The sequence below is a fragment of the Carlito syrichta genome, unplaced genomic scaffold, assembly GCF_000164805.1.
Source record: "Carlito syrichta isolate Samal-C Ts95f unplaced genomic scaffold, Tarsius_syrichta-2.0.1 Scaffold301807, whole genome shotgun sequence".
In the NCBI taxonomy this organism is placed as follows: domain Eukaryota; kingdom Metazoa; phylum Chordata; class Mammalia; order Primates; family Tarsiidae; genus Carlito; species Carlito syrichta.
Genome location: NW_007245903.1, coordinates 866,877 through 891,202, shown reverse-complemented (window position 1 = coordinate 891,202; position 24,326 = coordinate 866,877). Strand labels below are relative to the sequence as shown.

At 41.8% G+C, this 24,326-nt stretch overlaps 1 protein-coding gene across 2 annotated transcripts in view; it reads right to left on the bottom strand.

Annotated features, from left to right (window-relative positions):
* Positions 1-6,077: 6,077 nt before the first annotated feature.
* Positions 6,078-24,326, bottom strand: part of RWDD1 (RWD domain containing 1) — an 18,838-nt gene continuing 589 nt past the window's right edge. The window contains exons 2-8 of one of the 2 annotated variants that reach the window (XM_021711007.1): positions 21,581-21,691; positions 15,687-15,752; positions 14,089-14,219; positions 10,359-10,502; positions 9,253-9,385; positions 8,407-8,469; positions 6,078-6,372 (exon numbers count right to left, since the gene is read on the bottom strand). In XM_021711007.1, the coding sequence (XP_021566682.1) occupies positions 6,251-6,372; positions 8,407-8,469; positions 9,253-9,385; positions 10,359-10,484 (444 nt within the window). In that variant the 5' untranslated portion in view covers positions 10,485-10,502; positions 14,089-14,219; positions 15,687-15,752; positions 21,581-21,691 and the 3' untranslated portion in view covers positions 6,078-6,250. The remainder of the gene's footprint in view (positions 6,373-8,406; positions 8,470-9,252; positions 9,386-10,358; positions 10,503-14,088; positions 14,220-15,686; positions 15,753-21,580; positions 21,692-24,326) is intronic. The other variant, XM_008055276.2, reaches the window with a different exon arrangement.

The following is a 24,326-nucleotide window of genomic DNA, read 5'->3' as shown; positions in this document are numbered from 1 at the left end:
TCTTTTCTTCAATCTCAGTCTTCCATCATTCCAATTTTCTGTCTTTCATTTTCCATTAGGGGTTTTCTTTGATTTTTTTTTTTAAGATGTCTACTCTTTCATTTCTCCCTACATATATGCTTCCTTTGAAGCATGGATTTTTTAAAATCCAGTTTAAATCCCAAGATTCATCATTTTAAACATGTTCCCCTGCATCTTCAACTTGATTTCATTTATCTATCCAATAAAATGTTTTCATACAGAGTCTCTATGAAGCTATAAATAGTAAGTCCAATAAGACATAGCTTCTGCCCTCCTGCTGGTCATCTCAAGTCCTTCTTTTGAGAAGATTCCCCGGTCCATACAAATCCCAAGTTATCTATGTCTCTCCTTTGTGACCTGGTGCATTCTTGAATTCCTCAAGAAAAGAGACTGCATCTCCCATTTCAGGATTCCACTGCCTAGCATGTGAACTATACAGCTTAGTTGGGAACAATCTGACTAAATGCAATTTGACCAAATGCATAAAGCAATTTGTCCAACAGGTAAATTTAGGCAGGATATATATCATTGTAAATAAATAAATATTTCAGTTACTGGTTTTTTTGGTTTTTTTTTTTTTTGAGTTGGAGTCTCACTCTGTCGCCCAGACTGGAGTGCAGTGGCCGCTCCCGGCCACCGCAGCCTTGACCTGCTGGGCTCCGGCGATCCTTCCGCCTCAGTCTTCCAAGTAGCCGGAATTACAGGCGCGTGCTACCACGCCCGACTGATTTTTTGATTTATTGTAGAGATGAGGTCTTGCTGCCCAGGCGGGTCTTGAACCCACGGGCTCAGGCAATACACTCACCTCAGCCTCCCAAAGGTGTGGGATTACAGGCTGAGCCACCAAGCCCAGCTTCAGTTACTGATTTTATAATTTTAAAATACTCGTTCATGGAGATTGAGGTATATGTGTGTGTGGTAATTTCCCAAAACTTTGCATGTCTTTAGGTATTTTAATCAATGTTTTCTAAATTTAGGGGAGTATTCCTTTTGTCACATTCATTTTCATTTATTCCAACCTTTATTTCTGACAATTTGTGTATTTTTAAAATTTGCAGTATGTTACAAAACAGTAGTACAAAAGGACTTATTCATTTATACATTCAATAAGTGTTTACAGAGAGGCTGTCTCTGCTAAGTATCATTTCAGTACTAACAATAAAGTGGGGGAACAGACAGACAAGGTCATCACCAACTGCATAGTCTTGTGATCCCACTTTTGAACAGAAATGACTATCAAAGGGTCAGGGACTTGTGCAATCAGATATCAACATCTGATACCTCTAAGTAAATGGGATGATATATTTTTGAATGCACTTTTCCACTTTGAGTTCCCTGTATAAGTGAGCACTGCTTTTATCTTAAATAAGAAAATGTCTATACTCAAACAATAACAGTGCTATAAAAATCTAAGATTTAGGATTGTTGGAAGGTTTCTTTCTCTTTTAAAGAAAACCAAATCAGTTTTCAAGTCCATCCTGTTCAAAGTCATATCTGAAGAACTGGTACATTACCTTGAAATTGATAAAAGCAGGAATATTTGTGACCTGGGAATCTTACTGGTGTTTTAAACATATAGTTGTAATAGTAAGAAAACCTGTTCATTTACAAATGAACAGAAAGTAGCAGGTGAATAATTTTTCAATAATATGTGTGGTAGGAAGGGGTTAGTGTGCAGACTGCAAGCGTGGTATGAATCACATGGGCTTTGCTCCCTCCTGCTACTTAGCCTTCCACAATATGGTTCCCACATCCTACTTTCTGGTAGGCACCTAACAAGTATTGTTCTCCAGGAAACTAACTGAAAAAAAAGATTAGAAAATGGACACTAATTTAGTGAACGTGATTTGGTAATTAGCCTAAAGATATTGAGGAAGAGAACAGTGGCAAACATGATTGATTGAAGTGTCAAGTTTATCACAATTGTCACTTCTCAGTTACTAGTTTTGTTGTCTTGGAGTTTTATTTTAGGATTGGTATACCGGTGCATCATGAGGTAGCTTCATAACTCTTTATCTTGGTTAAATACTGTATTTTTACCTTTTAAAAAAACCTTAAATTTTAAAAGTTTTTTTAATGTTTCCAACTTATTTACAGTCATCAATTCCATGATGTATTGCTCATTATGTAAAATTTGGAAATAATCTAAACGCTTAAGAGCAAAGGGTTTTCAGAACCAAACACCCTTCATCTTTGTGCGGGGGCATGAGGAAGTCAAGTAAATGAATGAGGAGATTGACTGCCAAGGCAAAGATGGCACCACAGTTGTGAGAGGAAGATCTGGGAAGTATTTATTTTTAAGATGAGTAAATGCATAGTAAAAATGATCAATGAATGGGAAAATAAAACAATTATTTAAAAACCCATCATGTTAATTAAATGTGTAAGGAAATTTTTTTAAAAAACCTTTGGACTGAGTAGTCCTCTCTCTCTTTCCCCTCTCTGCCTTTCTCTTGTTTATTAAACTTTTTGAAGATGTTATTAGTGTCTGTTTTCTTCATTTGTCATCTCTTAGAGGGTAGACTTTTCCAGGAGTATCAGCCCCCCGCCCCTCCTTTCCCACCCACTGTCGTTTTTTCTCCTCACTTGATTCAGTATTCCTGGACTATTTAGCTGCATTACAGGATGAATATTAACCAGATGCAACTTCACGTTGATGGTTCAGAACAATGGACAGCGACACTCCCCATATAAGGAGTGGGGCGCCCTCATACGAGGGAGTGATTTTGAAAGTTTCCTCTATTACAGAACACACTTGCTGGAGTGGCTACACATGGACGGGAGCTGGTGGAAACATTACACTCAGTGCTGAGCTGTTTTTTTCTTCTTTCCTTCATGGAAGAGGGGGAAAGCACATTAACATCACCACGAAGAAAGACTGGATAGTAGTACTCAAATACATTAAATAAACTTTCACCTTAACAATAAAGATTGACTCAATAAGTCAGTTTATTTAACAGATCTTTTAAAGTAATCATTCTCGATCAACAACTGCACATGTGTGGGGGTTTTGTTTTTTTACTGTGCTGTTCATGGTGTCATTAAAAATACAGTTCTTAAAAGTCAGACCAAAAAAACAAGGACTGAGCTGAGATTCAGTCACTAACATATCGTTTTAGATGTAAAATCTAAAACACTGTTGGCCATTTTTGTTTGATGAGAAAAATGTAAAAGTCCTTTGGCAAGTTTACTCAACAACTAAAATGACCCTGTCACCCATCCTGACAGAAGCCTGAAAATTGAATGTTGTATCTTTTTGTAGCATTCTTTTAGTTACCCTGATAGAGTTCCTCAGGCAGGGAACAGACTATCATCACTCACATTTATATATTTTTATGTCCCATACTTCATGTCCTGTCTCTCTCGGTCTTCTCTACCACTCATGGTCTCTTTCTAAAATTACTCCCTAGAGTTGTTGAAGTGTGACTCACCTTGACCCAGATCATACAATGCCTCCCACTCTTGCTGCCTGACATGTATGTTCTCTGAAAGACGACCACTGTGAGCCACTTGAGGTGGCTCACCTAATTCCTGTTTGCACTTCTTAACACCTAAATGGGCACACACAACACAGAAAACCCACACTCAGCCTTTTTCTGGAATAGAAGAATGCATCTCTTTGCTTCTTGGCACTTATCTCTAAGTTCGGAACAGAGCGACCATGCACTCATTCTTCTCGCTGACCATTCCTCTTGGTGTTACCTCAACTGAGAAATGTTCACGTAACCAATGAGATGTGTTGCCTGAGATCAGCACTTGCCCAACTTTTTCCCTGAAGCACTCCTGCTAGTAAAAGAACGTGAAGTAATGTGGAATCGAGGAGCATCATTCAAAGTTGTAGATGACCAAAAAAAAAAAAATTATTGTAGCTCTTATGCTTTATCCTTAAAATATGTTTTTCATTCTATTCCATAATTCATTCACTCAGCAAGTATTAGATGACTACTGTATGCCAAATAATGTCACAGAAATACAGTAACAAATAAACACTTATTTTTAACTTAATATTTTTACACAAGTAGAAAAACAAAAATGCTTTCAAATCCAAGAACAAAACTGATTAAGAATGGGCCAGTTATTGCTTCAAGTACCACTGGTCATGCCGTTGTGCATCCTGTGAGCATGTTTGCGCCCATCTGAGAAGCAGCTTGGGTTAACTCCTAGATTACAAAGCCAACAGTAGAGTTAATACTTACTCTACATGAAAATATTGGCAGTGTCATTAAAACTAACTGAATTGTCTTCATTTACCATTGGGTACTGCCTTTAGATTCTGAAATGGCAAAGATAGAAATTCACTTCAATACCTGGAGGAAATGTGCAAAATTTGTCCTTAAAAATCAGGTGAAGGGGGCTGGGGTACCAATCCTGACACGTCCAAGTGAAGTCTGCATTGACTCCAGCACTACATCGCTCACCATTGCTTTTATTAACTTTGAGTGGCTTCTTTCAGGTTCTTATGTGTCTGCAGACGAACTTCAAAAAGGATCTCTCTTTACTAAAAAATGCAACATCTCACATAACACAAACTCACTGCATAGCATTGTTGAATATGACTGTTATTCCATTCTATTGGTCTGGAATCAAAGCTGACCAGAACATTCCCTGAATAGTATTGCATTCCCCAATGATAGTTTTATCTTCTATAATTTGCTTTCAGTGATAAGGTCTGACTCTAAAAGTAAATGTGGAATTGACACTGCTGTTTGTGGGTATGTGGCATATGTATTTTTGACTAATACATGTGACTGGAGGCAGCTATTTATAATAGCTTTATAAATGTATAACAGCACAAGGGGTTTCCCAATGGGGCTAAGAGTCAGTCCTCTAAAACTGGTGACCGGATCACTTGCATGAAGCCTGGCCCTCCTACCTGGAGCCACCAAGCCAATTGTCCCCAATTATTACAAAGGTCTTATGTTTGCATGGGTGTGAATGTGTTCCTGTCACAGACAATGTACAGCCCTAAGGATTCAGACCTCTTCATACTGGTCAGCTGGAAAAGAGGTGGAGGAAAGGCAACACACGCAGTGCTCACAGCCACATCGGCGGTTCCCCTTCAGGGCTGTCATCGGATCATCTGTTGGAACTGTGTGAGACTTTGCTGCTTTAAGACTCAGATTTGGGAGCAACCCCTTTGGGTCCCCTCCCGCTGTGGGAGTTTTTCTGTCCTCAATCAATCCTGCTTTCTCACTTAAAACAAAAAAGAAAAAAAAAGACTCAGATGTGGGCTCAGTGTTTATGAATCTCACCAGAGGCCCTAGGAATGCCCACCTTTAAAAAACCCCACAAATGACCCTGTTTCCAATACTGCTGTAAGGCTGCTCCAGTTGGGCATGTGTCCCCTCCAGAAGCCACGCTGAGATGCAATCCCAGGGTGGTGATGTCAGGAGCAGGAGCCTCATAGGAGGTATCTGGCTATGGTGCCAGAACCCTAATGAACACACTAAAATGTCTTCCCCTGTGGGGTGTGAGTTCCCTACTCCCACCAAAGCTGGCTGTACAGAGCCTGACACCCCCAATCCCTTTCTTGGTTCCTTCCTTGCAAGGTGACCGCTACATACACAACGCCCCTTCACCTTCCACCATGAGTTGAGAGGCCTGAGGCCCTCACCAGATGCAGACACTCAAGCTTGAATTTTCCAGCCTTACAGAATTATGGGCCAAATAAGCCTTTTTCTTTCTAAATTATTCAGCAACACAAAACAGACTAAGAAAGAATAAAGTCTGTTCTATTCCTGAACATATTATGGGCTTCTGGTTTGTTAAGACTTAAATTTACTGTCCCTGGTGGCAACAGTTCAGAAGGTTTAATTAATTCTATTCACCTCAGTCTTCTCCCACTTTATGTGACTGACACTTAGAGTACAAAAGTAGCCAATGTCTCCAGCACAGAAATTCCGTGATTCCAATTTCTTGCATAGTATATAAACTCACCATACATGTGCACAGTGGCAGGCTACCTTCAAGTCTTGGTGTTATAGGCAGGATCTCTCTCCAAGACTAAGTGATTTTAAATATGTAAACTTCTGCTCACTAATAAGAGGAACTGAACATTTTATATTTGAAATTTTAAGGTCAGTTTATTAAGTTCAATGATGAAAGCCATCAGAAGAATATTCTCCTGAAAATTATTTTTTTCCTAGAAAAAAGAAAGGAAATCGAAATCCTCCGAGTGCAGCCACAGATGCTGTGACATTCCGGCCTTCCTGCAGGTGGGGACAGTCCATCAGTCAGTTGAGTCACTCTCAGGGTCAGCGGGGTTGTAGTCTGGATAACCCTCATCATCCTCCAGCTCCAGGTCGTCCATTTCCTGGAACAAAGACTCGTCCACCTCCACATTGTTTCCAGCTGCAAAAGGCAAAAACGTTTCACTTCCAGTCTTGTATTCAGGAATAACAGAAGATATCACGCACTGGCAGTACCAAGAGAGACTTCAACATCTGAGTGATGAAATCCAAGACTACCCCTGCCACGCATATCAACAATGATCTAGATAGGCCATACAGACTCCAACATTAAGAGCAACTTCATGTTTCCAGTTCATAGTGTAAAAATCCAGTTTAAAAAAAGCTTATTAGAATCATTATTTATAATGTGGTGTGTTATAAGTTGAAGACAATAATGGTAAGTGTACTAGTTATCACTGACCATAGGACCTGTACCCAGAGTTTTCTCTTACAAATGTGGCAGATGAGCACATCATTAAAGCTCAACTATATCTGTTATTTAATTGAGAGATTTGACTTGACCTTCACGCTCACCCGGGTCCCCTTTGAACCAATAGTATGCCTTTGGTTACACTGTTTAAATCCAAATGTCCAAGGCCCTTTGGGAAACAATACCCAGGCTTCGCATCACTCTTCACTCTTCAGTGAGTCCAAAGTAGATAAAAGAAGGATATTAAAGCACTTTTAAATCAACACAAACATAATATAAACCCACTAAGAAGAAAAAGGACCAGGAATGAGGCACTTGTAGATAGAAGTACATGTGAAAGCAGAGAGAAAAGGCAAGACCGTGAACACTTCTAACTGGAAGATGAGATTTCTGAGAAAAATGCCTGGTAATGATGTGGAAGGTGGCCAGATGAGAGGGGCTGTGTCGGCTAACCCTTTCTCTAGGCAATGGAGACCATCAAGGAGCTTAAGGATGTGAATTTTATGATTGAATATGGGTTTTAGAAATACCAGTTCAGAGGCACTCACTACAGAATAGGTGATGGCACCAGAAGAGGCAGAGAGCCAGGAAAATAACTTAAGAGGCTGCTACAAATTCCAGCTGAAAATGAGAAAACACTAAAACAGAAAAGAAAACTGCTGAGAAGAGAGAGGAAGGATCAATGGTGGCTTCTGATAATGTCTAGAGCAGAAGAGACACTCGACCCATCAGAAAGGTAAAGAGTCAAGAGTGCGAGGAGACATTAAACTCCTAGAGCACAAGAGAGAAGGAGATGACACTGTTTGGAGCTAGAATTTCTCAGCAAAACGGGGTGAAATGAGAATCAAAGAAGATACCATTGGTAGGTTTCATTTTGACTTTTTTTTCTTGAGAATATAAAAATCTTGGAGCAGCTGCTGCAGGGAATGTATTACTACATATAAGTAAATGCTGAGTGTCAGGTCCAGTCTAGGTTAGCAAGCATTTAGCAGTGTGCCATGCAACACTGCCTCTTCACCATCTCCAGCAAGTAATCCCAGCAAGTGGACACACAGGTTAATGAAGAGCAGAGTACTGGGGCACCATCAACTGTGGCTGAGCAGGGAGCCCCCAGCTCAGGAAATATGTGAGCACCATCAACTCCAGGAGGAAGGGTACTGGTCAGTTCTCTTCTCTTCTGCACCCTCAGTGGCCAGGAAACTGCACTGAACATGAATAAGTGAATGGATGATGAAATGGACAGATAGAAGATCAAAAGACACAAAGTGACAGGAAACAACATTAGCACAAGGCTCTCAACATGCCACAGACAGAGAGAGCAGAAGGGAAGGCAGGGTTTTGGTTAGAGGGATACCAGGGGTAACACGTCCAAGGTTTCCACAAGCCCCATGGCAGCCCAGGGAATGCAATTTTCATATATTTGATTCCGAAATTTGAAGAAAGCAGGTCACCTGAGTCACAATAACCTGGTTTACTAGTTTTCAGAGGATAGTATAACTATTACTGCCTGTCTATTGCCATCTTTGATACTGCTTGAGTTATCAGAAAGTTTAAAAAATGCATTGCCATAGAATTACAATTCATTTCAAATGTACACATTGATCGCCCATTAGAATTTATTCCTCCAAATGAGTTTTTTAATAGCCTTGGGAAAAACTGCGAATTTTTGTGGTTTAACATTAAAGAGACACATTATATACACGTGGAACTCTAATATTATCTTACCATCCTCCAGAAACTGGATGTCAGATGTGTCAAGATTATGATCTGTTTCAAATAGCTGTTTCCCTAAAAGAAATAAGCATGTTTAATGAAATTGCCTAGTATTCCTTCACCTTCCCTGTAATACTCTAAAAAATGTGGCAACACAAGAAAACAAGTCTGAGAACCTGGTTTTCTGTGAATTTCAATAAATGTATGAACTCATTCAGTAGCCAAGAGGCATATGAAATGTACTTGCAATAAAATGGAACAAGTTAGCCAGGTTCGGTGGCTCAGCCTGTAATCCTGCACCTTGGGAGGCTGAGGTGAGTGAATTGCCTGAGCCCGCGGGTTTGAGACCCGCCTGGGCAACTTGGTGAGACCTCATCTCTACAATAAATCAAAAAATTAGCCGGGTGTGGTAGCGCATGCCTGTAGTTCCAGCTCCTTGGAAGGCTGAGGCGGAAGGATCGCCAGAGCCCAGCAGGTCAAGGCTGCGGTGGCCGGGAGCAGCCACTGCACTCCAGTCTGGTTGACAGAGTGAGACTCCAACTCAAAAAAAAGGAAACGTGAAAATCTCATCTACCTTCGAGTGCTAAAAAGCAAACGGGTTTGCCCGTATCACTTTTAAGACTTGTGACCCTGAATGTACCTTAGGATCAATTATAAATTTATATCAAAGATAAATCATAACAATTAATTCTAAATTATGCATGAGAAAGTATCATCGTGTAGTATGTTTTCTCTTTTTGTCTTAGATGCTTAAGTATACCATTTTCTTATAGAAATCTGTCCAAATGATCCTCTTGTGATGTAAGAAATCATATAGGAGGGTTTGGTGGGGACATGATGGGGAGAGGGGAAACATACCACTTAATTTATTTTTTCCTGCTTGTTCTTCTTCTTTCATTCGTTTCTTTTTAATTTCTAAGAGTTCTGCATCAAACTTGGCCTTCCAATTTAAAAAATTCTCAATTGTAACAGGAGTGCCATGGAATAATTGCTTAGAAAATAAAAAAGACATAGATCACCAGATTAATGAGATAGTAGTTTAACAAATAAAACCTAATGATAGCTTTGAAACAAATAAACACTATCATTTTAAGAAAAACAGAAAAATTAATGTTTGGAATTTTGAAGTGGTTCACCTGACTCCTGACTGCACTGGCTACTCTGGTTTTGGCAACTTTCTCTGGAAAAGTCCATTTTCAATTCTTATTACAAAAAACAAAGACAGGCCAGGCTTGGTGGCTCAGCCTGTAATCCCAGCACTTTGGGGAGGCCAAGGCGAGTGGATTGCCTGAACCGGCGGGTTCGAGACCAGCCCAAGCAACTTGGCGAGACCTCATCTCTACAATAAAATAAAAAGTAGCCAGGCGTGATAGCGCATGTCCATAGTTCTAGCTCCTCAGAAGGCTGAGGCGGAAAGATTGCTGGAGCCCAGAAGGTCGACGCTGGGGTGGCCACGAGCGTGTGTGCCACTGCATCCCAGCCTGGGCAAAGGAGTGAGACTTCAACTCAGAAAAACAAAAACAAACAAACAAAAAAAAGACAATTTTGTAATGTATTCACTGTCTTCACCACAGCCATTCATGGTTAAGAAGAGGGTGGCTGCTGTCAGTACTCACATGTTCTGAATACACATCAATTTATGACACCAAATCAAAATTGTATCACTTCATTTCAGAATTCGATGTTTTCTTTGCATTTAGTAACAATTTGAATCACTGTAGCTGGGTTTTATAATTCTAAGCTCTCTACCACTGGTGAGATCATTTCTATTTCTTGGACTTTGCGTACACTTGACTAACCTTTACTGATTCCTTATTTAGGCTATACCACCATCCAAACCAGGGACTTTCAAAATCTTACTATTATTAAAACTTTACAGAAATTGACAAAAAAAAAAACAAAAAACCTCAGCCAACCAAAAATAAATTTAAAGAATTTTTAAAAAACAAGGTTTTTAGACGTACCTTTTCAGCTTCTTCTGCTTCTTTTTCTCTTTGTTTCTTTTCCTCCTCTCTTCTAGTTTTTATCTGATCTACTATTTCATTTAATTTTTCTTGCACAGCTGTCACTAGAGTAAAGATCATTACCATACCAAGGTTTTCTTCAGCCTATGTAACAAAAAAAGCAATAAGAAACATAATTCTCAGAAAAACAAAAATCCATACATTTATAACATGATTACTAACTCAGTTATACCATACAGTCAGACACTTCAAGAAATAATCATTTAAGAAGGCAGTATACATAAATACTATCTACTTTAAAAGTCATGTAAATTTGCCATATCCAACCTGAAACAGATAATGTATTTCAGCCAATTCTGATTAATAATCATATAGGTAGAATTCAGCAAACCTTCTCCTATAGTAACTAGTAAAATTATTTCTCCAGCATGTTTTCATTATATTAATTCTTTGAGTATTTTAGGAACTCTGCCAATGAACTGAATTTGGAGGCCAGAGCGATTTTCCAATCTAATCTAATAGTAAAGAAAGTAGGTATTTTTGCAATTTGTTTATCTCCTTTTTTTCTTTAGATTAGAAATGATTGTTTCGAAACCAAATGTAAAAGCATCTCCAACTCATGAAAGGTGTAGAACTTGAAGTTGGTTATTTGAAGGAAGAATGATATAAAGCAAAGTATCTCATTTCTCCACAGAAACAAGATAGGGCTCCAATGAAGCAGACAAAATAAAAAAAAATTTTTTTTTTTTCCCCAAAACATACTTGGCAGATTGGCAAGTGTCTCTGACATGGCTGGCCCCAGCAGCGGAGGGGGTGCCACATCTCCCAAGCCCTCCATGGACCATGTTTCAAGCTAGCTCCTGTAAGCCAATTCTGGGGCTTCTCTGTGATGCCTCTATGCTAAACATCCTAAATCAATGACTAATCAAGCCTTTCTCCTGAAGGCCAGGCTCATATTAAAACCACCTACTGGGTAGTGACTTGAAGTCCCAGTCAACACTGAACCATCATCTTCTCTACAAAGCCTGTTTCTTGAGTTTCAATCTCCCCAAAACACACCACCACCCACCCCATATGAACATCCCCATGCTATCATAAACTCCATCACTGCCTCTTAGCCCTTCTTAAATGCCACTTAAATCCATCCATTGTTCTCTATAAACAGTTATTAACCTAGCTCTGAGTACCACCATTTTCAGCTTGGAAAACTGCAAGAAATTCCCAACTGATCTTCTTAAAACCTATGTGCTTCCCTCCCCTAACACCAACTTCCACATGCATTCAGAGAGGGAAAGGGAGAAGAGGGAGAAGAGGAAGAAGGAGAAGAGAGAGAGGGAGAGAGGAAAGGAGGGACAGGGGAGAAAAGGGGGGAGGAGAGAGGGGGAGGGGGAGAGAGGGAGGGGAGGGGGAGAGAGGAGAGAGGAGGGGAAGAGGGAGGGAGTGGAGAGAGAAGCGGGGAGTGGGAGAGTGAGGGAAGGAGCGGGGGAGGGGAGAGAGACAGAGAAGAGAACTAATCTAATTAATGAGCTGAAACATCATAAAACTCACCTAGTCAGTCTCGCTTAAAATCCCTCAAGAGTTTTCCGAACCAATCAGGACCAAGTTCATATTTTTAAACCAGTTCAAAAGACCTTTCAGAAGATGGAAGGTACCAACTTCGAATTCTCAGCTAATTTTGTATGACCAGAAGTTCAGGAGAAATCATCTCTCTCCCACCCAACGCTCTTTAACAAGCCTGTTCCTCCACACTGAAACGCCTCCTTCCTCAGCTCCTCACAGAACCTCCCGAGGACTCCAAGCCTCACACGGTCCTACACTTCGCTCATCACAGCATTTTCCACACGGGATGGGTCCCGGTTTCCCAGTCCACTTTCCTTGCCAGCGCGTAGAGTGAAGAGTCTATGCGATCAGGGATGGTGACTGTTCAGGTCACTTAACTTAATGCTCAGCACATTTCAGTTGCAAGTCCCAGTAGGGTGCCTTTATAAAAAAGTTAAGTTTTCCAATAGAAGAGTAAGAAAATAACCATTCACATGGAAACTGGAAAACTCAGAAGTCATGCTAGCTCCACTTCACTAGTAATTTTTTTTTTTTTTTTTTGAGTCGGAGTCTCACTCGGTCGCCCAGACTGGAGTGCAGTGGCCGCTCCCGGCCGCCGCAGCCTCGACCTGCTGGGCTCCGGCGATCCTTCCGCCTCAGCCTTCGGAGTAGCTGGAATTACAGGCATGCACTACCACGCTCGGCTGATTTTTTTTTTTATTTATTGCAGAGATGAGGTCTCGCTGCCCAGGCGGGTCAATTCACTCACCTCAGCCTCCCAAGGCACGGGATTACAGGCTGAACCACCAAGCCCGGCTACTTCACTAGTATTTAAAGAAATGCAAATTATAACTACAGACAGATACCACTTTCATCTTGTCATCATGTTTTAAAATTTCTAAATGAAAATAATGTCAGCAAATGTGAGATCACAGACACCTTGTGCCTTTGTTAAGATCATAAATTGGCACAACCATTATGATGGTCAATTGACAGCATGTATGAAATCCTGACGTATGCATTTAATCCAGCAATCCTTTAATACAGCAATCTTACTTCTAGGAAACGGCAGAACAGTATACTCATCAGTTATTCATTCTTTTAACTTATTCAACAAATATTCAAGTGTCTATTAAAAATAATGATTTGTATATGCAATCATTCTGTAGAAGACAGGATGTTATAAAACATGTATAAGATGGTCTAACCTAGGGTGGGAGAATGGGACCATGCATATAAGCCTAAGGAAAAAGTCTGGCACTCTATTACACCAAATGCCAACAGACAGCTGTACCTGGCTGCGAGATTAAAATCAATCTTTATTTTCTTCTTCATGACTTTTTGTGTTTTCTGAGTTTCTGTCAAATGAATTTACTATTTTGATAAATTAATGGACAATTTGAGTGTAAATAAAATATTAAACTCATGGAAAAATTCACTTAGATTGAATAATTTACAATAATGTGTGATTAACTGAATATAACATAACCATCCCAGCTTCTCTGCAATGTTCAAAAGGAAACATGTTAAGCCAAATGTTAAAATTAGCATAATTCCATGCTGGGTAAAAGAGTAAACAGGACCCAGGATAAGCACAACTGACTCTCTGATCTTCACTCCTCGATCTCTAGCAGCTCCAGAGAGTTCTACAACATCAGCACTTGGGGATCACTGGTCCTTAGAATGCACATGTCACCTCCAAGATGGAGAGTTTTCTGCCAATTCTTCTTAGAACAAAGGCAGGACTAATGTTCAGTTGGTAGAGTAGGAACTTCACTTGCCCTCCCTACTCTCTGCTCATGCGAACTCTTGACCCAAGCCAAGTGAACTCGAAATACCTGCCCAGCCCAGAACTTCCAAATATCCATTTTTTTCTTCCACACCCCACCCCCACGGAGGGGTCATAAGCCATCACTGTGGTCTGTAAGTTTGAGGAGAAAAGTTAATCACTTGTCCTCTTCCCAGCTTTCAGACAGCCAGCCTGGAACAGGCCAGAGGGAGCAGGAGTTTTTATGTTTTAAAGAGCTACGCACGGGACTAGACATGCTAAGAACCAAATCAAAACTGTTTTTGTAACTTAAAAGTACCTGTTGGACTTTTTACCATCTAAGAATGAGCAGAAAAGTCATGGGGCCAACTGATCAATATACTATATATGCCACTATAAAACATAAAACTGTTATTTCCTTACCTGTAATGCTAATAACTTTAAAATGTCTGAGACATCATTATCTTCTAGATTTTCCTGGGAGAATATTTCATAAAGAGGAGCTTCGTCTGGGTATTTTTCACTGTATGTAAACTTGAGGGTGGTCTGGACAGCTAAGACACAAGATAAAAGTGTGATGTGAACACCTTAATAGTATAGAGGTAGATATTTTTGCTGAATTGGTGAAAAGCAGCACAACAGATTTTCCTACAAAGCAAGCCGAGGTTACTAAAAAACCACATAGATAATCACTAACATAACAACACATGCCACAAAGAGATAAATGAAGTAAATCATATTTAATGATTATTTATAATAGTACCTTTAGAAATTGTACATCAGTGACTTTTGCCCACTTTTCTACTAGTTTGTTCATTAATGTGGAATTTTAGGAACACTTCTACATTGTTGGTGAAAGTGTAAACTAATAAAACCTCTGTAGAAAAGTTTGATGATTCCTATAAGATCTAAAAATCAACCTTCCATTTGACCCCCCAATTCCCCTACTGGGAATATACCCAGAGAAAAGCAAATGATTTTTCACCAGACGTCTCTAAATGTTATTTTTCATTTCAGTGTAATCTAAAAATTATATTTTGGATTATTCATCAACGAGCAATGCCACACCATTTTGGAACCTATGATGACATCATATGAAGCCCAAACTTCTTATAAAGGCATGTTTTAAACAGTTTGAAGAGCAGTCAGTACAGTATTTATTTTGTGCTTTAATACATTATAGAAATGTTCTTAGGTACCTATCTGCAAAAGTATACTGGTTATCAATTTAATAGTAACTGTTTTCAACACCCTTTTAATTCAGATTTCACTAACGTTTGAATGCCAACCTCTTTTTCCATTGTACAAGACAGATTTAGAATTACCAAGTGACATCATTAAAACTGGCTGTTAAAAACAGCTTCTGGCAGAATTTTGGTTCTCCGGGGGGAGGGGAATGGGACAGGATTATGGGGTTAACACCAACTAACGTAACATTTTAATCAAATTATTACATTAACTGATGGGGACTAAAGACTGAAATAAACAACAGATACCACCCCCCAAATATCTGCCAAATTTGTTAATACATTTCATCTTAATTTATTGGCTTCATAGCTACTTTATTTCAAGCAAGAGAGAAATACATACAGCTGGGTGTATATCCAGCCCCGTTTATAACAGCAAATGCTCAATAAACAATCTAAATGCCCAAAGACAGTAAGTAAAGCTATAGAAAAAGAAATCAAAGAACAGCCATTGAACAGCCATTTACATGCTGACACGTAAAGTCTTGCTCTGAAAAAATGTCTCCTACCTCTTCTACCGCTGCTGCATTGTTAATGTTTGTTTCACTTTTAAAAACCAAGCTTATTGTGCCAGACTACATCACCAATTTCCTCTCAACTTCTCTAGGAGTCATGTTTACACAGTAAATATTATCTAGAAACAAACAAGATTCACACTGGATTTTAATACCACCTTAGCACTCTACTCCTGCAATGCCCAGCACAATAGCTGCAGAATGGATGAATTTTTGAGAAAGCTCAGAAAAACTGCAGTTATTTTTTTATCAGACTTACTTTCATCATTTTCTCCAGCCTCAGATGTCACAGTAATGGTAAAGCTGGGTGGATTTTCTGATAATACTGCAAGAAAATATACATAGAAGTTACTAACATGTGCTTCCAAATGCAAGTGCTTTTCCTTATTAGCAAATTATCACTTCCCAGTCCTGGAAACTAGCCTATATTTCCATTTCCACAAATATAGACTAAATAGAACACTGAAATGATAAAATGTCCATCACCTTTCTATTCAAATAGAGGGTTGTCTTTAAATCTGAAAAATAGATATATACTTATAGTAGATACCCCTCCAACTTTTCCAAATCAACTGAAATAATTAAGTAGTTTATTTTTTTCAAAATCTCCATGTGTATATAGAAAATTACATTCTTAAAGAATCCCAAATGGAGTGGCAAAGAGTTTGATGTTTGTCAACAGAAGTCACTCATTGATATTCATGTTTCACTGACTTTTATACTCACATATTTTGAGGTATAACTCAGAATCTCCATGACAGACAAACAGTAAACACTAATTTGTTAGAGTTTGTGTCTTCTTGCTCTCTCTTTCTCCCATGTTTTTCTGGAACTGAACTTTTATTCTTTCACAAATACTTACTGAGTCTCTACCATTTTTCATGGAATTATTAAATGAATTAGCTATGAATCTAAACATCAAACCGCTTGCAATTTATTATGTGAGACAAGACATGTAAGTCAATATTTACATAAATGAGAAAGCTTTATACATCAAACCGCCTGAAATCTATCTAATATTATATCTCTTTGTATTATCTATTCCCCCACATGAACCCTGTAACAACTCTGAGAGGTTCTAGGTCAGTGCCTGGCAGTATCTAGCTCAATAGATATTGGCTCTATGGAAGAACTAAACTAATGGGATGAAAGGAGAAAAACAATGACAAAGGACACTTGTACTCAGAACATCCGAAGAGTAAACAAGAGACCTCCAGGCCCAGAATGGCTGCTGAGCTCAAGAGAAAAGCACGTGTCTCACCCTGCCTGGGCAGCAGGGCCCTGTCAGGTGGGCAAGAGCCCTGTAAATGCTTTCAGAAAGGAAAGAGCGACGATTACCCAAGAAATTGTACTACCGGAAACTTGCTGAAGCCACCATTAATATATATTATCAATAATATTTTCTAATACATATTATCAATAATATTTTCAAGACAGATGTCTTCATTTTAAAGTTCAGGATACTTTAATCCATGATGAACACCTATGATTACTAGAAAAGTGTTTGCCAGTTGACTAAAACAATCAGTAGACTCTTATTTTAATGGGTCTCAGGCAGCCCATGCTAAAAAAGTCACTGAGAGGTCATTACAAAAAAGCTTTCATCATATGCTTGACCTTGACTGTTTTTTTTTTAACAAAGCTATGTGAAATACAGTTGCTGTATTTCATTCCTATTTCCTTTCATGATCCACTTCAACATTTACATGTTATGAGACATAAACACTGAAACTATAGAAACAAAAGATCAACCCAATGACACTCCAGCTTACTACCATTTTCTAGGATTCCATGAGGCTATAGGTCGACTATTCTAAACCCAATAACAACAGGTAACAGTTACTGAGCATCACTTGTGCTTTGCTATACATTTGCATGAAAATCCTTACGTGATGTGTACTATTACCATATTCTGCCAAATTTATGATGCCATCTAATACAAGTTACACCTTACCTTATGTATAACTAAGATAGAAAAACAAGCTGCCAATTAAACTATGACATGCAATCAACTGTAAGAAAGGTTCATACTTCAGATATGTTGAATGCAAAAAAAAGTCTTAGAAACAATTAAACATAGTATCACTCCAATTTTACAGATGTGGAAATTGAGACACAGAACTTTTAAATAACTTGCCCAAGTCATTGAGCTTCTAACTGACCAAACTGAATAAACTATGTAGAGCTTCATAAAAGAAAAACACAGCAGGGCTCAGTGGCTCAGCCTGTAATCCCACGCCTTGGGAGGCTGCAGTGAGTGGACTGCCTGAGCCCATGGGTTCGAGACCCACCTGGGCAACTTGGTGAGACCTCATCTCTACAATAAATCAAAAATTAGCTGGATGTGGTAGCACGTGTCTGTAGTTCCAGCTACTTGGAAGGCTGAGGCGAAAGGATCACCGGAGCCCAGCAGGTCGAGGCTGCGGTGGCCGGGAGCAGCCACTGCACTCCAGTCTGGGCGATAGAGTGAGACTCCAACTCAAAAAAAAGAAAAACACATTTCCAATGAGAAATTCCAGGGAAGTCCCTTGAATGAGCACACATAGGCCGGCAGAGCTGAGAAGGGGAATGTGGCTGAGGACGCTCAAGGCAGTAAGGGCCTAACAGCAGGAAAGCGAAAGGAGTAGGCAGAGAACAAATGACTTTGCTGAACCCACATGTGGGTGAAAAAAACAAGCTGAAAATACCATGGGAAGTTTAGTATGGACAGAAGTTTGTAAGAAATAATATGGACAGAACTGCTCTCTAAACATAGAGAGTCACATCTCACAACAGCACATAAAATGGAAGGAGGGAAACAAGATGCAGCGAGGCAGGATAAAACTAGGTAACTATTGAATCGGGTACAGGTAGTGAGGTTCTGAATGAGGGCTGCAGTGATGGAGATGGCAGGAAACTGTGGTGATAACATTGAGTCTGAAGGTTGAGATGTGGTGGCACTAACACAAATCAGGAATGCAAAAAGACAAACACACAAAAAAAGACATGATATGAGGCCAGGTGCGGTAGCTCAAGCCTGCAATCCCAGCACTTTGGGAGGCCAAGGAGAGGGGATTGCCTGAGCCCACGGGTTTGAGAACAGCCTGGGCAATTTGGAAAGACTTCATCTCTACAATAAATAAAAAAATTAGACGGGTGTGGTAACGTGTGCCTATAGTTCGGCTACTTGGAAGACTGAGGTGGCAGGATTGCCTGAGCCCAGCAGGTCGACATTAGGGTGGCTGTGAGCATTCCACTGCACTCCAGCCTGGGCAATGGAGTAAGACTCCAACTAAAAAAAAAAAAGACGTGATATGTTTAAGGACACAGGCATTCTCAGTTGGAAGTGTCAAGCAGGCAATCAGAAATGGGCACATGCAGATGTAGAGAGCTGGGCTTTAACTCAGTTTGGGATTATCTAAGAGAGGTAAAGCTAAAGCCATTAGATGTGAGATCATCAGAAAAGTAAGAGAAATAAAAGCCACAAGCTATGATGAAATTCTGAACATGGAGAACAAAGAGGAAGTGAAATTGCCAGAGATTAAAGTAGCCACAAGAGGTAATGACAAACTCGAGACAGCCGTGTTATGAAAGTTAAGGGAAGTAATTTCAAGAATAGGAAAAGGATGATTCTCCCTGCCCACCACTGCCTATTGACACATGTCCTGGCAAGCAGGTTTTATGGCATCATTACCTGCCAATAGCAGCATTCCTCTGTCTATCCAGTATGTTGGAATCAGTTTTGAGAAAGGGGTGGAGTCACTGCCAACACACTAGAAAATGTACATAACTTGAAGCCTATTTAGCTATGCAGCTCCCACCTATCAAAAATCTGAGTCTGACATGGCAGTGTTGACAATATGCACTGTCTGGTCCATGTAGCATGTGAGGAAAAGAGCAATCAATACTGCACTGTAAGACTCCAGCTGAGCACCCAACGAGGCCTCTGGGATCTGGCCTTGCTGACTCACCAGGTCTCGGTTTCCATGACTTCTCACCTTATGTGCTAGCAATGCCAGACCACTTGTCCTCCGAACACATTCTGATCTCTCAGAATCCTGCTCCTGCAAATGCTAGGGTGTCCTGTGCCAGGACATACTTCCCCAGCCTCATTTGCCTGCTAACTCCTCACCCCCAGTAGACTGCCCCCTCTCACTAACTGTCCGTAGTAGACTGAGCTTCTAAACATGCAAACACATGTTTGGTAAACAAGGAAATCCAAAGGATGTGGTCACTGCCTGACCTGGGAGCCACACAGAACAGGGGGGCAAGATGGACCAGAAAGCAGTTGAAGAACCATCAATCTGTTAGGAATCATGAGACATGGTCAGTAAAAACATGGGAACAAAAGAATTACAGGGTGGCAAACATTACTGACAGAGGAGGAATTTCAGAGGCGAAAATGTTAGAGATGGCATTTTCGAGTGCCCATACAGCTGAAAGATATGAAAACCAAAACTGTTGGTTAATAAGACAAGGATGATGAAGTCATATTATTAGACAAATCAACAACTAAGATAGTATTTTTAATAAGGAGTATCTTATGTTTGCTTAACAGTTATGAACTATTTATATTTACATTAATTTCCATAAACAGATTTGGAAACTGAAGCTTGGAGAGGTTATATGATTTGTCCGAGCTGCCACGATACAGAAAAAATTGTGAACCAGTTACAAAAAGAAAAAGGATACTGGGAAATAGTGCTCACAGCGCCCATCTCCACTGTCCACTGTTCAAGCTATCCTGTTTTTAACTGAATGCATGGACCACCCAGTAAAAACTACATTTTTTAGATTCACTTCCAGCTAGGCCTTGCCAAATGACAAAGTTCCAGCTAACAAGATGGAAGTAGCTATGCTCTGTGACAGTTTCCAAAAAATTTCCTTAAGAAAGAGCTGTTGGCCGGGCTTGGTGGCTCAGCCTGTAATCCCAGCACTTTGGGAGGCCAAGGTGAGTGGATTGCCTGAGCCCACAGGTTCGAGACTTGTCTGGGCAACTTGGTGAGACCTCATCTCTACAATAAATAAAAAATTAGCCGGGCATCGTAGTGCATGCCTATAGGTCCAGCTACTTGGAAGGCTGAGGCAGAAGGATTGCCAGAGCCCAGCAGGTCGAGGCTGCAGTGGCTGGGAGCAGCCACTGCACTCCAGTCTGGGTGACAGAGTGAAACTCCAACTCAAAAAAAAAAAAAAGAAAAGAAAGAACTGTCTTTTACTTCTTTTTTTCTTCATTCCTTTACTTACCCTACTGCCTAGAAAGGGAATGCTGCCATCTTGACCGTAAGGATGAGCCACATTTTAGGGACTGAGCATCAGTTAGAGGTGGGGTCCCTAGGGAATTTTGGGACCAGAGCTGCCACAGCTCTCTTTCAGTTGCAGGAACAATACGTGTTTACCTTTTTAAAAAGCCATGTTATTTTGGGTTTTCTGACACAGTTGAACCTAATCCTAAAAAATAAAAAAAAACCAGAACAGAATACTATTTTCAAAGTTGCTATTTCAAAATTGGGCAGTAACTAAAACATGAATGGTAAAGTTACTTCACTGGACTTGCAACATGGATGACTCCTGAGTTCTGATGAAGGGTGAATCCCATTTCACACATGACAATGAGCTGGGAGTAAGCAGAGGAAAGGTCAGCTTTCACTAAGGAGGTCAGACTTCCACTACTGAGTGGATCAAACACTTCTGAGAAGAGCACGGTCACTGGGCACACTGGGAGGAACTAGGGGAAGGCAGGGAGATGTTAGAAGGCAGGGAGATGTTAGAAGCCACTGGGGCAGATGATGGTGAAATGGACTGAATTCAGGATTTGGTCAAAAACCAGATCACAGAGGTAGTGGCTAAAAGGTAAACTAAAGAGACACACAAATGACCTTAAGTTCTCATTAAAAAAAAAAAAGAAAGCCCATATTAAAATAAGTCCCTCTGGTTGTTAGGGAATGTCTGACCTTTCAAAAGTATGTCTTAGAAAAACTGCTTTTACGAGATGACTTCTGCCCTGTTTCTAAGACACAATTTTAACTGGTTAAATGCTAGTGGCTCAAATGCAGGATTACTACTCTTCATCGTAAGGCAAGAAGATCTAAGGAAGCTTGGCTTTTGGTAAGTCTGATGCCAACGAGTGTATACCCACAAAGCTCCCCATAGCCAGAGATTCTGCCACGGAAACGCCTCGACAGCACCTTGTCAAGTGAAGCACTACAGAAGTAGAATGGTATCAGGAAGTCCATTTATATTTTGGGAGACTCATCGTTAGGAGGGTTGGATCAATATGCAATCAAGCTACAGGATGGGCAAAAAGAAGGAGCTGTATTATGATTTGTCAACATTCACAACAAATGCCACAATGAACCAAAAGTCTCTGCCAACAGTCAAGCAATTCGAAGGCTGGAAAGGTCCATGGACTGTGCCTCTTCAGCATCTGCATGGGTTACATGCATTTACAAATGATTCTTTGTCAAGCACTCGGTAATCCGCACAAAAAAAGCAGACAGTAGCTACTTCCTTCATTAACAGACAGAGCATTCACCAAATCCAATAATTAAACGGAATTCAAATGAAGTTAGAAAACTACCAATGAGTGTTCCTTGGCAAACTGACACAAGAAAGCTCTCTACCTTAAACCCAGCATGAGAAGAGAAGGCTATACAGCAGCAAACCCTGAAAATCCTCAAGACTTCAAAAGATCAAACATGCAGATATTTCATTTGAAACTCCTCTGCCTTCTCCCTAAGAAGTTTCATAAAGAACGTGATCAAGAGTAAGGCAAAGCTCCCTAAGAGCTACAAATCAAGACATCTCATTTTAATGCATTTGTTGCAAAACTGGGAATTAAAGACAGATGGTTTCACTGATACTGTAGAATACCTGTATGCATCAAAAGGCTCATCAATTGTCCTGTATTTCCCTGGCTCAGAATCCTCAAACACTTGTACGTCTGACAAGAATTTCACATACTGAACTATACCAGACCTGTCAGGGCCTAGTACAATTTGAAATACCCACAAGACTGTTTTAGGGTTAAAAATGTATCTTTTTAATAAATGATTATATGCATAAGATTTAATAAGCAATATCTTATTTCCAAAGAAATGGAAAGAATGGCCTACTCTATGCTTTCTTGACGCCTCAGCATCCACACCTGTTCCATCTCCACACTGGAAGTGACCAGTCATCGTGATTAAGAACACACCCAGTCACTAACCTCATGCCCTACTTCAGACATAGACGTCCTAGGAAGGATGGAGGAGCCGGCCCACACACTCAGCCAGGCCCCTCGCTACATCCCCTGAGCATCCTCCCAGCACAAGGTGCTGTTGGAGAGAAACAGTGACAGGTTGGAGCTCTACAGGGGCAGCCAGAGATACCTGCCTGCTGGTAAAACAGAACAATGTGGCCACTACTGCACAGTGGTCAGAAGGTAGTGCAAGAAAACTGAACTACACAGTGAGGGAAGGGCTGGAGTGCACGAATTAAAGGAACATTTTTGGACAACCACACGTGACAGTGGCCAGGGATAGGATCGCCGTGGACACTCATAGGTGACAGCAGCAGGGGCAGGATGGGCATGGACACCCACAGGTGACAGCAATTGGGGCCGGGATGGGCATGGACACGCACAGAAGACCGCAGTCGGGGCTAGGATGGGCGTGGACACCCACAGGTGTCAGCGGCTGGGGCCGGGACAGGCATGGACATCCACCAGTTATAGTGGCCAGGGGTGGGATGGGTGTGGACACCCACAGGTAACAGCAGGACGGGACGAGTAAGGACACTCACAGATGACAAGGGTGGGACGGGCACAGACACCCACAGGCACAGCAGCAGGGCCAGGATGGGCATGGACACCCACAGGTGACAGTAGTAGGTGTGGTTTGGGCATGGACACCCACAGGTGACAGCAGCAGGGGCAGGAGGGGCATGGACACCCACAGGTGACAGCAACTGGGGCCGGGATGGGCGTGGACACCCACAGGTGACAGTGGCTGGGGTGCGACGAGCGTGGACACCCACAGGTGGCAGTGGCAGGGGAGAGGACGGGGCAGGGGAGAGGACGGACACGGACACCCGCAGGTGGCAGCAGGCTGGGACAGGTGCGGACGCCCACAGGTGACGGGGGCGGGACGGGTGTGGGTCCGCCCCTCACAGTGGCAGTGCTTGGCCAATCTTGGGAAGCCGGACGCTCCCCTGTAGCACCGCGGGATCGTGGGGACAAGGCGGCACGCGGAGGTCTCTTCCTCAGATGACACCGGACGACCGTCTCGTTAGGACCCTGGACCCTGGCCCGACCTACCCGCAGCCTTGCACTCCCGCCTCGGTGGGAGCCGGGTCCCAAGGCCCACGTGTTTGGAAGGTGAGAGACCAGGTCAGATGCGGGGTCAGCCTGACTCGCCGAGCCCAGAGCCCAGGCTCCCGACCTGCGGCAGAAGGGGAGGCACAGGCTGGAGGACGCCCGACGCCTCTACGGGTCCAACCCAGGTATCTCTGGCGGGAGAGAAGCGGCCACGTTGACGTGCGTTGACGACAACAGCAGCAAAGTAACCCGCCAGCCTCAGGACACGCTCCGCTCGCTCCCGACTCGGGTGGAAACAGCGCTCGGACCCCGCCACTCCAAAGCGCGGTCGTGTGTAATCGGCTTTCACCCCGTAGGGGAGGACACGGGAAGCCGACCCCCCTCGAGCAGCTCTCCTGGTCATGTCAGCACAGCTCGGGCGCGGTGGGTCCCGCGGAACCTGGGCGCTCGCCTAGATCCCCGGCCCGACCCCCAGCATCAGTCGCACTCGGACTCGGGAACCAGCCGGAAAGTGAAGGTCCGCGAGGAGGTGCTGAGGACCCGGGGAGGGGAGCGGGCGGCGACTCGCGCCCCCCTCCCAGCCCCACGGCCGCGGCTTCCGCCCTCCCCCCCCGTGGCGGCCGC